The 12,885-nt window shown below is 42.1% G+C and overlaps 1 protein-coding gene across 2 annotated transcripts in view; it reads left to right on the top strand.

The window, feature by feature from the left end:
* The window catches only part of arhgap22b (Rho GTPase activating protein 22b), a 36,835-nt gene that overhangs the window by 18,946 nt on the left and 5,004 nt on the right, over positions 1–12,885 (top strand). The window contains exons 1-6 of one of the 2 annotated variants that reach the window (XM_084343069.1): positions 3,667–3,770; positions 8,307–8,435; positions 11,116–11,323; positions 11,762–11,894; positions 12,029–12,102; positions 12,186–12,307. In XM_084343069.1, the coding sequence (XP_084199195.1) occupies positions 3,719–3,770; positions 8,307–8,435; positions 11,116–11,323; positions 11,762–11,894; positions 12,029–12,102; positions 12,186–12,307 (718 nt within the window). In that variant the 5' untranslated portion in view covers positions 3,667–3,718. Of the gene's footprint in view, positions 1–3,666; positions 3,771–8,306; positions 8,436–11,115; positions 11,324–11,761; positions 11,895–12,028; positions 12,103–12,185; positions 12,308–12,885 lie in introns of those variants that run through there. The other variant, XM_084343068.1, reaches the window with a different exon arrangement.

The raw sequence follows: 12,885 nt of genomic DNA, 5'->3' as shown, positions 1-12,885 counted from the left end.
AAACACAACCTCTAGTGGAAGCGTTTGTTCATTCTCATTTTATAACTGACAGGGAATCATGAGAAGCAGCAGCTTTGCAGAAAAAACCCACATCTGGGAGCCAAGATCGATAACAGATTAGGACTCTGCGGACTGACAAACCCTCAACCTGAGGTCAGACCGGCCCAAAAATGAAGCCGCTGGGTTTCTCTCACTTTCAACGCTCCTTTGTTCACTGTTAATAGTACCCTTGTCCTTCAAAGGAGCCCAGGGACCTTGGCTGATCATCTGGGTCATGTCACTGACTGATGGACTTTGTTTTGGTTAGACAGTGTGTAGTTGTGTGTGTGTGTGTGTGTGTGTGTGTGTGTGTGTGTGTGTGTGTGTGTGTGTGTGTGTGTGTGTGTGTGTGTGTCCAGCCACAGGGTAAATCCATTGGTTATGTTTGTTGTTGAGATATGGAGTACCCAGCCCTGTTGCAAAAGGTAGATACAAGACAGATAACAGCTGAATGCAGAATCCCTCACACAGACACACACTGAACACACACACACACACAGTTTAATGCTGCAAGAGTTAAATGTGTCCTGTGCTTTATCCGTGGCTTTGCATACAGGCCTTGTCAATGTTTATAGAAGCAGATTGAGGACACTTTCTCATAAATTGACTCATGACATCATGGGAAAGAAAAGCATCCCAACTGCTTGGAAATACGCAGCGATTGAATCTTTTCACGGGTTGAAAAGCGTGAAATCATCATTCAATACGAATGTCTTATGGGCGCACAATCTCAGGGTCATAGCCAGTATAAAAATCCCCGTCTGAACATTTACACTGCATCAACACATTCAACACAATCCTGGCAGTCAACTTGATTTTGAATGCTGCTCAGTGGAAGCAGAAGAAACACAAATCTCAACCTGCTACTCCTTGTAATTTCCCCTTGGCATATGTGTGGAATAACCGCAGCGGTCTAGCATGCAAGCAATTAAAAATTGGACTCCCACCATGTTTTTTTTAAAAATTTTATCTGTATGTACTCCAGACGGAGCAAGCAGTGCACCCAAACAAAGCCGATTCCACAGTCATGTGCCCGAGTCTGAATTGAGCCCGTAGGCATGAAGGAAACGGATAAATGAGTGGATATTTTTAAAATAATCTGTGTATTTAACGGCTGACTCAAGGCTATAAGCCCTCTGTTGTGCTGGTGTGAAGCAATTAAGCCATCTGGAAAACGGCACACACACATACCAAACACACTCGCCTGTGCAAACGTGACAGCTTCTGCTAATTCAGTATTGTGGACTGGACTTTTAGGCTGCCCACACACACTTACACAGACACAGGATTTTTCCATTTTACAGGGGTTTCGGAGCCCACACAGTTATTTTACCCTTTGACCTCCGTAATACCACAGCTATACTGTATATGTAAATATATGTTAATCCTAATTGGGTGTGATTTTGTAGTGCATGGCCTTTAGAAAGCACCAGAGAGCAGGGACACAAAGGGAGGTTTAAAAGAAACAGTCACGCTGAGATTCTTTCTTCAGGTTATCATGAATTTCAGATGCAGCTAAGGGGAGAAGGATTTTTTATTTTTGTTCTTCTGTTAAAAGGATACTTTGACATTTGAAGAAATACTCTTATTCGCTTTCTTGCCGAGTGTTAGATGAGAAGATTGATACCACTCATGTTTATACGGTAAATATGAAGCTAGAGTAGGCTAAGCAGGCAATTAGCTTAGCCTAGCATGAAGACTGGACACGGGCAACAGCTGGCAGCATCTGTTCAGTTTATGTAGGCTATGAATTAAAGGTGTAATATGTACTGAAAGATTTGGCAACCTGTCACATTCATACTCAAAACAAATGGGCGGCAGCATATGACTCCAGTTACTAACTGCATCTAAATGTAGCTTCTGTTTGCTAGTTAGCTCAGTTAGCAGTGCAGCTTGCAGTCAGGACTGGGCGCACAGGATGTCTTGACGTCTACATCACTAGCAAAGGAGCTTTGGACCAAGATGGGCCGGGGCTAGCTGGTTAGCATGATAACTTCAGTAGATATCTCTGCAACCAATAAATAGATGTCATATACATCACAACAGTTTTTTCTTCACATCCTGTTCATAATTTTAGCTAAAATTCTTACACAATGCACCTTTAAACAGATTGGGGTGCATCTGTAGATCTAATCTGGTGTTAAAATGAGAGCATGACTGTTAACAGTAGCTGAGCGTGCTATTTCTGTTTGACGCGGCAAATGGCTCACTGTCAGGAAATGGTTTTTGTACTAAAATGCAAAATGTTGCGCCTTTAGGAGAGAGAGTGATGAAAATACGTTTAGAAACACAGGCTACTAGCGAGCAGTGAGCTAATGTTACGCACACGAACAGCTCACTAGTCTCTGCTCATGTATATTGAATTATTTCGGTTAATTTGCCATTCAAGTCAGTGGTTTCTACTTTTAGCTTGGATTTGTTTGGCCAACTGTTCATTAAAAACACAGACTGATCTCGGCGCTCTGCCACTTTGAGAGTGTGGTGCTCTGAATAATCAGCCTGTATTCTAACAGCGCTGCAGTTCAAGGACAGTAAAACAACTTATACAAATCGTCCACAGGTTTGTAGAGGCAACCGAGAGAGACGAGGAAGGTCTCATATTTCATGTCATGTTACAATCTGCTCACGTCTGGACACTAAAAAAGAGAATAAAACACGTCAATTGCCACAAATTGTTACATAGAGCCTCATTTACCAATTTCATGATGCCACCATTTTCCCTCAGCCTGCCATTACTCACTTAACGTAACTGTTACTTATATCTGAGGCTTGTCTGTGGGCAGTGATAGTGTAGTAGAAATGGAGTTTTATGGTCTATGAGTGATCATCTTTTAATATATCTTCAAATGTCTTTAGAAAGGTTGAAGTTGTATTTAGTTTTGAAGAAAAACAGTAAGCGGCTAAAGTGAAGAATATGGACTACAGAGCTTTATTGAGTACGCATCAGTTACACTCATATGTACATGATTGTCCTCTATTACAAGTGGAATTTTCAAGAAATATACAGAACCCCTCTCACACTTGTACCTCTCATTGTACCTCGTCAACTTGGAAAACAGGAACATTTTTCATGAAGCGGTCACGGGCTGAATCACTTCTGAGGGATAGAGAGTGTCAGATTTTGCGCATAATATGACATTCGTGCAGTCCAGTACGACCCCGGAACAAGTCTGCAAGAATCCAAAGTCTGGACGGCCTGTATCTCCCAGAGATTGATTAGCACTGTCTGCTTTCGCTCTGTGTGTGTATACAAGTTTGTTTGGCAAAGATTGGAGGACTGCCCATCTCCCTGCTACTGCACACACACACTCAGAAAGAGAGAGGGAAGGACACAGAGAGAGAGAGCGAGCCTTGTTACACTCCTCCTCAGGGATTTGCTTCTCCCCAGGGGTGCTGAGGGAACGGACCTGCTGCCCACGGCTGCTGAATGAAAGACGCAGGAAGAATAGAGTGAATGAATGGACAGAATAAACGAGTGAAGGGCAAGTAGTGGGACTCGTTTGACGGGTTTTGTTTCACCGCTGGCATCGAGCATGCCTCACTGGCAGGTTCTGGCCGTCGGTGCTACCTGCGTACTGATCTGCTTCCAAGCAGACTTAGTGGTGACGGAGAAGCCGCTTCATGCTGCAGCTTTAGGCCAGAGGAAGTCCCAGCTCCAGTCTGCGCCGCTCACTCAGACATGGGGCCGGTCTGCTGCAAGCCGGACAGGCTGAAGAAACAACATCTCCAAGGTAACGGGAAACAGATGCTGGAGAGTTTTTACTAGAGTAGTGGAGCGCTTGAGTAGCTTTGAGACTGATGGAAGCTCAGATGTGTTTAGAGCAACCTTATTTATGGCTTTTGTGCATCGTGTTAAAGGTACCGACTTCTGTTTCTGCCATTAGCTTATTCTTTTTCAGCAGGATACATCATAAATTGGGATTTTTTTTATGATGGATCAGCAAAATATAGACAGGAGAGTGACTTCATGTGCAAGGTTTTGCTGCAAAATTCGTTCTGCCAGTAACTCATCCACTTCTGCAAAATGTTTTAAAGGTGCACTGTGCAGTTTGGGGAAGAAGTTTTAGAAAAAAAACAAACTCTTCAATAAACAAACTGACCTTAAAGGACAGCACAATTTCATACTGTTTTACTTTGTTTCTATTTGGCGGACCCTGCCACCTTTCTAGCTTCAAACAGTGTTCTGGGGACCTTATTTTCCTCTGAGAAGAAGAGTTAAAATTCTGAGTTAAAATTAATTTTCCAAAACTGCACACTGCCCCTTTTAATAGAAAAGTGAATGAATTGTTACCCAACATAAAGAAAAGTGACATAGCAACGTAACAAACATCTCCCTCTCCTTCCCCTGCTTTGACCTTGGCAGGAAGTATCCTGACATGCAAATGAATGTCATCCGGTTACTTAGGGAATCATTCAGAGATGTTAATAACTACTTTTCTTGGCAGCAGCACACAGTTACTGACACAGTACGACTGGTGTTTCCGTGTCTGCTGTACTGTGGGAGCTTGTTGTGTCCACAGCAGTGCATGCTGGATGATAACCATGAGGTCAGGTCTGAAGAGTGGCTTTAAGGTCAGGCAGTACTGTGGTGTTCCTGCGTTCACTGTGAGGTTGCACATGAGTATCTTAACCAGTGTTTGTCATTGCCACTATAATCACGTTACCATCACCATCCTGCAAAACTAACATAACACTATAATTATGTTTTGTGATTGTAATTCTCAATGAGTCTTGTAAACCGATGGTTAGATGAGATGGTGTGTGTTCAAAAGTGCACAACTTGCTGCTAGTCTTTGGTTCTTTGTGTTGCTCTGTCTCTTTGTCTCTCTCTCACTCATACATAATACCTATAATAAGGTCGCATAAAGTTAATCCCCAACCAATTCATAGCGCCCAATCATCAGTCACATTATTAATAGAGGACTTTGCCTGAGGGACAACACACACCAGACAGTGTATAAACTCAATGACCTTTTCTTGGCCAGAACAGAAGTTAGAGACACAGTATAGTTAGTGAGAGGTCACAGCTTTCTGTGTGCCTGTTCCACCAATGACAATAATACAATCTGTGCTTTCAAAAAGCTGCTAAATGCTAAACTATGAGCTTCAACAAGTGCTTGAAGTCTCTCTAAAGCAACTATAAAAGAAATGTTTAGCATATTGGGAAATATTCTGAGAGTTAGATAAGATCAATATCATTCCTTTCTTTGTGCCCTGGATGGGAAACTACTGCCAGTAGACAAAATTAGCTTATCTTAGCAAAAGGACTGGAAACAGCTAGCCTGACTCCTCCATAGGTAAAAAAGTTGTCATACCAGCACCTCTACATAATATCAGCCTGATAATAGTCCGACCTGACAGATGTACAGCGACGAGAACTGACATGTTCATCGGGCGTTCTAGTTAATTGGTTTATCCCGTGTGGTGTGTGATAGTGCACGACAACTGATGCAACATCTGGCACACCTATTTTTAAATAACAAATTCTACAACATTTTCAATAATACTGACCAAATGGTCAGGAGACTTGATATCAATTCTGTCTCTGTGCGTTAGGTAATGTTAGACAGACTTATCTGGGACATGTTAGCTTGGCATTGAAACTAGCATTCTGGTCACTCTTTGCTAGTTTTGCTAATTTACTGTATGTCTGTGTGTTCTTAGCTGGCTTGCTAACGTTAGCCATTGGTACACCTGTATTCAGGAGTCATCAGTTGGAGGAAGTGTGAGCTCCTCGGTTTGTAAGGACTAGGCTAATGGAGAGCTGAGTGAAGCTAACATTAAGCTAGCTGTCAATGGTCAGCGAACACCTCCGATATGTAGGCTGCTAATGAAAATACTGTAACATCTTATTTAATTTAATAAATCAATTTTTAATAGATTAATGTCTCTGTTGAGTAATGAAATTACCTTTTCAATAAGTAACATGTAAGAGTCATTAATAATATTATTTACGAAACTTGAAACTTGACGGCTGTTGAGTGCTAATGCTAGCTGCATTTTTTTCTTGCCACTGTCACCAAGTGCTTGCTAAAGGGGCAACGTTGGGTCTTTTTGCTAACTTGTGTTGTGAATTGACGCTTTATAAATAACTTGACTAACAAAATAATGCTGAAAACCATGTTAGCTAATTGGAAACAGGAAAAAGTGGAGGCAAAAATAACCCAGACTGATATTGTTCATGTTCAAAGGTGCATTACATCACTTGTGTCTCTTCTCATGTCGTGTCCAGGTATCTGTCTCCATATTGACAGTATAATAAGCTCACACTTTGACATCAGAAAGGACTTCAGCGCTATAAAAATTACCCACTCTCTTTCCCGTCTCTCATCTCCCACTCAACAGCGTCTGCGAGCGGTCTGACATTTAAGGACTGAAGTTGAAACGTTGAATTACATTATCATAGCTTCAGTTCTTTAAATGTCAGACACTCTAAAGGCAAAAGCTTGATGCACACAAGCTGTAAACATTCAACTGTCTCTCAGGCCTAAATGTCAAACCTCTGTCTGTCGATTGCGACGTGGAAATCAAATCTATCGCCGAGACTTTGAGAGGAAAACTCGTTTTATCTCCGTAAACCCTGCAGTCAGTGTTATCTTAATTGTCTCCAATAGGGATCTTTGTACTCCTCATCTACCCAGGCTCGGATGTTCCAATACTTCTGATGTCTGTCGGCTGTGTTGGGATTGATTTTAACAGGAAGCATTGGATGTAGAGCGTCTCCTCTCTATATTTTCAATCAGACTTTCAATTAGTCTCCTTTCCTCAGGGCATACTGAAGCACTCATTTACCATTATCATTATATGACTCATTATAATTCATACACACGCTGTATTAATGAGGGCGCAATATCAAATAGTAATGCATCCTCAGGTCCTCATTTCCAGGGCAGCGGAGCACATGTGAAGACAGACCACAGTGTGGTGTTCATCATGACAGTGTGAGTTTGCAGAGCTGGGCGACAATGGCACTTAGCTTTATGGCACCGCTGTTTATATTTGGATTCCCTCCTCGCAGCTAAATGACTGTGACAACAGTGACTGTGTCTGTGGCAACAACACCGTCCAACACTAATGGCTCAGACAAACGGGAGACGGATGATATATGCTTTAGATTATTTAAACGTGGAGCAGAAGAAAACAGTGAAAACACAAAGATATTAAGATGTATTCGCTCACTCACTGATGTTTCAGACCGTGTTGCATTCTTGTCTCAGCCTGATCAATGTGCATTTAGTTCTAGTGTCACTGCTGCATATCACACAGTCTGTTGGCAGGCAACTCTGCACACATCACTAGTGTTTATAAAGGAAAACAAAAAGTAGAAAACAAGACAATCTGCTTCAGCACTCACTGAAGCTGCTCTGGACCTCAGTGTCCTCAGTGAAATATAAACTGGTGCCATTATTACAGGACAGGAGGGTTAAAGTACAACTGTAGAGCATGCATTACATGACAATTGTGCCATCTAGTGGTGAAAAGTCTTTAGAGCACATTGGTTTTAATAACACACAGCTCAACTCCTCCTGCTCCCCTTGTGCTAGTCTTGCCATATTGCAGTGCTATGCTTACAGTCTGGTTAGGTTTAGGGACAGAAACCACTTGGTTAGGGTTATAGGAAAATATAATGTTTTAAATTAAAATATCTATTTCGGCCGCCACAAACGGCTGTAACTTGTCCCGAGGTCTCATTAAATATATCCAGTGGTCTCATGAGTTGAAATGTTGAAACGCAGGCTCAGACTGCCGTCACTGGCCTGACAGCCTTGTCGCTTAACTCAACCACCATCCTCTCCACCTCCTGATATGGAAGTCAGGTCATAAACATGTGAACGTGATATCACACATGTTGTAGCAATGTCAATATGGTAGCTTACATATAACGTGCAGAAACATTAGCTGCTAACCTTTTATTTTGGTGACTGGGCTGGATTCACTCTGCCTCCTGCACTGCTTTTCATACTGTGATTTATACTGCGTTTTTTTTCTACTGTCTCTCGTGAAATATACCTGCTGCCTCACGGTCTGTCTGCACCAGTCTGGACACACCGATTCAATATGTGCGTGCTGGCTCAAACCCCAGAGCCTACAGTATAATGTGTAATAAAGATTAGGAACTAGGTAGCTGGTTCAAGTGTTTGAGACACAATGTACAGAAAAATATAAATTAACTTCTATAATGAACGCCGTTGTTCTGGAGGAAAAATATCTCTGCTGTACTCAACTCTACTTTTTTCTCTCCCTCCTCCCCTAATCTCTCCCTCCAGGTGGAACAGGAGATAAGGACCGCGCACCGATCAGCCATGAATCCTTCCTGCTCATGGCAAACTCCCAGACAGACATGGATGACTGGGTCAAGGCCATACGGCGGGTCATCTGGGCGCCGTTTGGAGGAGGTAAAGCCAGACCTCTGAACTGAAACACGATCACTTTTAAAAACATAGACAGTTTTCATCCTTCAGAAGCTTCAGAGGAACGGGCAGCAGTTAATATTTAATAATCATAGATAGGACCGTGGTCATTCCTTAAAAGCCTCATCCTAAACCAGGAAGTCCTCATTTCCTTTCCACACCCCAGAAATCCCACAGCACTTCTTGAAAAGACATTGCTGCTGAAATTGGAAAAGCTTACAGAGCGCCTCTCTGGTGTGTCAGTGTCACACTGTGTGGGTTACAAACTTGAGCCGAGTCATGAAAAGTATCACCTGCCCCCGCTGTGCCTCATCCCTAGCCTGCAGTTAATTCTCACCCTGATGTGTCTATTTCTGCTGTCAAGCTACTGTACCTGATGGGGGATATGTGAGCAGAGTTTGCTGTCAGTCCAGATCAGTGTAGCTTTGAATTCAAAAGTAGAGGATAAGATGCTTCTATTGGGCGTCTTTGGTGACTAGTACACTGTGAGGACGTTGGACGCAGTTGAGTTTGTGAGTTTTAATCCAGTCGAGCTGAGTTTCTTTAATTCCTAACAAGACTGTTTTCCTCTCGGTGCAGCACCGAGCCTGTAGTTAATTCTCACCCTGTCTGCTCTGGTCTGCACGTCTAACCAGTGTACTTGACAGGAGGCCAGAAATATAAGCAGGCCTGTCTGGTGTGAACTGGGACATACAGAGCAGCTGAACAGCCTGGTGTTGGGTTACAAAGGAGCCTTGTATTAATAGGGGGATACATGTAGAATAACACACCGATGATATAGTGCATGACATCACTGGGCTCATTTTAAACTTCATTTGGTGTCAGCCAGTAAATTCTCACATCAACAGCCCATCAACTGATTTTCTGTTGGTCAGCTAATTGATTAATAATTAGAACAATGGATGCTGGCTACTCCCAGTGAGTAGTTCCTCATCGGAAATGATGAGTTTTCTTTCTATTTTATTATTTATCTTTAGCTCTAAGACAGTCAGATGATCAAAACATGGTTTCTAAACTCTTTGAAACAAACAAAACAAAAAAAGTGGATGGTACAGCGAGCTAACTTACTATACTCAATGCTAAACTCAGCTAGCATTTCGTGTAACTATCAGTTTATAGTTAGCCTATAGCTTTAAAGATTTACAAGTTGAGCTGAATCCCAACAGATGTTTTTTTCATGAGAACATAGTAAACTGTGTCCTAACAATAATGGTAAAATATGTGTTTACTAGCAATGTGACTTGAATAGTGGTGGACAAAATTTGGTTAATGCAGCTTTAAAGGGACACTGTGTACTTTCAAAATGTACAATCTTAATGAGATGTTAAAACAATACTCAGTAAAACAGTATCAATAAGGTTATAATACAAACTCAGAAATATTTATTGTTTCCATAACTGAGTAAACAAGCTGTTCTCAGAGAAAAATAAGGTCCCCAGAACACTTTTTTGAAGCTAGAAAGGTGGCAGGGTCCGCCACATATAAGCAAAGTAAAACAGTATGAAATTGTCCTTTTTAAGGTCAGTTTGTTTATTCAGTTTATTCAGTCATGAAAACAAAGAGAGTTTGTTTATTTAGTTTGTTTAGGCATAAAAAAAATCAGTCGATGAAGATCTCAAATCTTTGAAAACTACATAGCGCACCTTTAATTTTGGAGCATTTCTCACTATTTCAGTTAGAACAAGGGTTTCCTAAAATCTTTTTAAAATGCAAACAAATTGTGGTGAGTTAATCATCATTTCTAGCCACTTTGTTGTTCATAGGGTGGGGGTGGGGGGGACCAGGCTGTGTGGGCCCCCTAAATCCCAGCTACACCCCTGTTCACAGATGTAGTACAGTTTCTTTTAGAGGGAAGAGCAGAACCAAAATCAGCAACATTTAGGTGGTGTGATGTGTTATCAGCTGGGCTACCTCATGTTGTGTCATGTGCCCAGCCTCCCTCTCAGATTCACAGGGTGAGGGGTGTCTGTCTCTCAGTTCTCAGTCCAGAATAGATCTGTCGCCAACTTATAGACCTGTCGTTAACAGCAGCACTGCGGTCAGAGCACACTGACCCCCGTCAGCTGCCATTTGTCTGAACTCCTCGGTCAGTTCCTGCGACTGTAGCTCGTTTCTGCTGCTCAGAAGTTTGTAAATGCAGGATTAATCTACCAGTGGAGTCAAATGCCTGAGCCGGAATGGATGAACTTGGTGAAATGTGGGTTTGGGGTGTATGAGAAACACTCTCTGCTGCTTTGCAGCTCCTGTTCGGTGAATTACTACCATTACTGCGAGCTGTCAGGCAGCTGCGACTGCTGCAGCCAATCAGCAGGTAACAATCAAGCCAGTTCACCATGTGAAACGTTGAGCAAAGTCATTTTCTTCTACTTCTAATTTTTGAATTTTTTATGTAGGCCTGTCTTAAATATACAGTTTACAGAGCAGCCAGTTTCTTCTTTGCTTTTCTTTGTGTCTGCATAACTGGAGTCATCTGTCTGTTATATTCACAGTGTCTCACAGATGCAATATACCTTAGATATACATGTTATAAATATAAGAAAGCGTTTGAAATATAATCTTGTGACACCTCTATTTGTTCCAGGTGCCTTCACTAGATGCATTAGTGGATAATCTGTTGGACCTACAGTCAAAAACAAGTAAATGTGTTTCCTCCATCTGTCACCAGGGATATTTGGTCAGCGTTTAGAGGACACAGTCCAGTATGAGAAGAAGTTTGGCCCCCGGCTGGCCCCCCTGCTGGTGGAGCAGTGCGTGGACTTCATCAGGGAGAGGGGTTTGGACGAGGAGGGTCTCTTTCGGATGCCAGGACAGGCCAACCTGGTCAAAGAGCTGCAGGAGTCCTTCGACTGTGGCGACAAGCCTCTGTTTGACAGGTAGGAATAAAAGTACACCAGATTTTTAAGAAATTTAAAGGGGCAATATGTAGTTTTGTAGAAGAAGGTCAGAATTTTAATATTTACAATTTTAATGAGGTGATAATACAAACTCAGAAATATTTTATTTTTCCATAACTGAATAAACCAGCTGTTCTCAGAGGAAATAAGGTCCCAGAACACTGTTTGTTTATATGTGGTGGACCCTGCCACCTTTCTAACTTCAAAGTAAAACAGTATGGAGTTGTGTTGTCCTTTAAGGTCAGTTTGTTTATCCAGTTACAGAAATGAAGAGAGTTTGTTTATTTGGTTTGTTTAGGCATAAAATGTCAGTCAGTGAAGATCTGTCTCTTCTGATTTGACTGTCTGCCCCAAAACTACGTAGTGCACCTTTAATGATGGATCATCCAGTGACAGTTTTTCTGTGCTCTCTTGCAGTAACACAGACGTCCACACGGTGGCATCCTTGCTAAAGCTGTACCTGCGAGAGCTGCCTGAACCAGTCATTCCCTTCTCCAAATACGAAGACTTTCTAACCTGTGCACAGCTTTTGGCCAAAGATGAGGAGGAGGTGTGTGCAGTGTACCCTGTGTGTGTTTGTGTGTTCGTGTGTGTGTGTGTGTGTGTGTGTGTCTGTCTGTCTGTCTGTCTGTCTGTCAGTCGGTCAGTCAACATCTGACATTTTTACAATCTGTCCTTCATCAGGGGGTCCAGGAGCTTGGCAGGCAAGTTAGCACTCTACCTCTACCGAACTACAACCTCCTCAAGTACATATGCAAGTAAGTCCACTGTTATTTGTTTTATTCCTTATTGTCCTCAGTTTTGCTCTGCTTCAGTTTTTAACTTTGTTATCTGTCCTTAGATTCCTTGATGAGGTCCAGTCCCACTGTACCGAGAACAAGATGGGTGTCCAGAACCTCGCCACAGTATTTGGACCAAATATCCTTCGACCCAAGTTGGAGGACCCAGTTACCATCATGGAAGGTAAAGACAATGTGACATTTACTATTCCACACCACATTATTTAAAGGAGCAATTTGTAAGATATGGCCAGAATTTAAGTTTAAAATGTGAAGAAACAATAGTGTTGGCATCATATCAAAGATGTCTATTTACTGTGTTGCAGAGATGTCTACTGAAGTTAACATGCTAAACAGCTAGCCCCAGCCCGTCCTGTCACACAACACTATATTGTACTTTAAAGAAAGAAAAATCGCTAAAAAATGATCAACAGAATGTATTGAAACAACAGTTTGTGTTGGAGACAAGCTAACAAGCTAGTAACAGCCCCTTCCGTCACAACATTGCTGTGGTAGTCGTGGCACCAACACTCCCCTGGTGCAACGAGCCCAAAATCTGGACCACTAGATGCACGGCTAATCGAGCTACTAATGGCAGCTAGTTACAGCCATAGATAGCTACAACAAAGAGGACAGTGAGCAGCAGTTTGGAGTTACTCTTAGGATATGCTGCCCCCTATATCTTTACAAGTTGCACCTTTAAACATCACGTGACACCTTGTAGTAAACTTGCTGTATGTGCAGGATAAAAACTGAAATAAT

This window comes from Pagrus pagrus, assembly GCF_965226575.1.
Source record: "Pagrus pagrus genome assembly, chromosome: 21".
Lineage (NCBI taxonomy): Eukaryota > Metazoa > Chordata > Actinopteri > Spariformes > Sparidae > Pagrus > Pagrus pagrus.
This window is presented reverse-complemented; position numbering and strand designations above follow the sequence as displayed.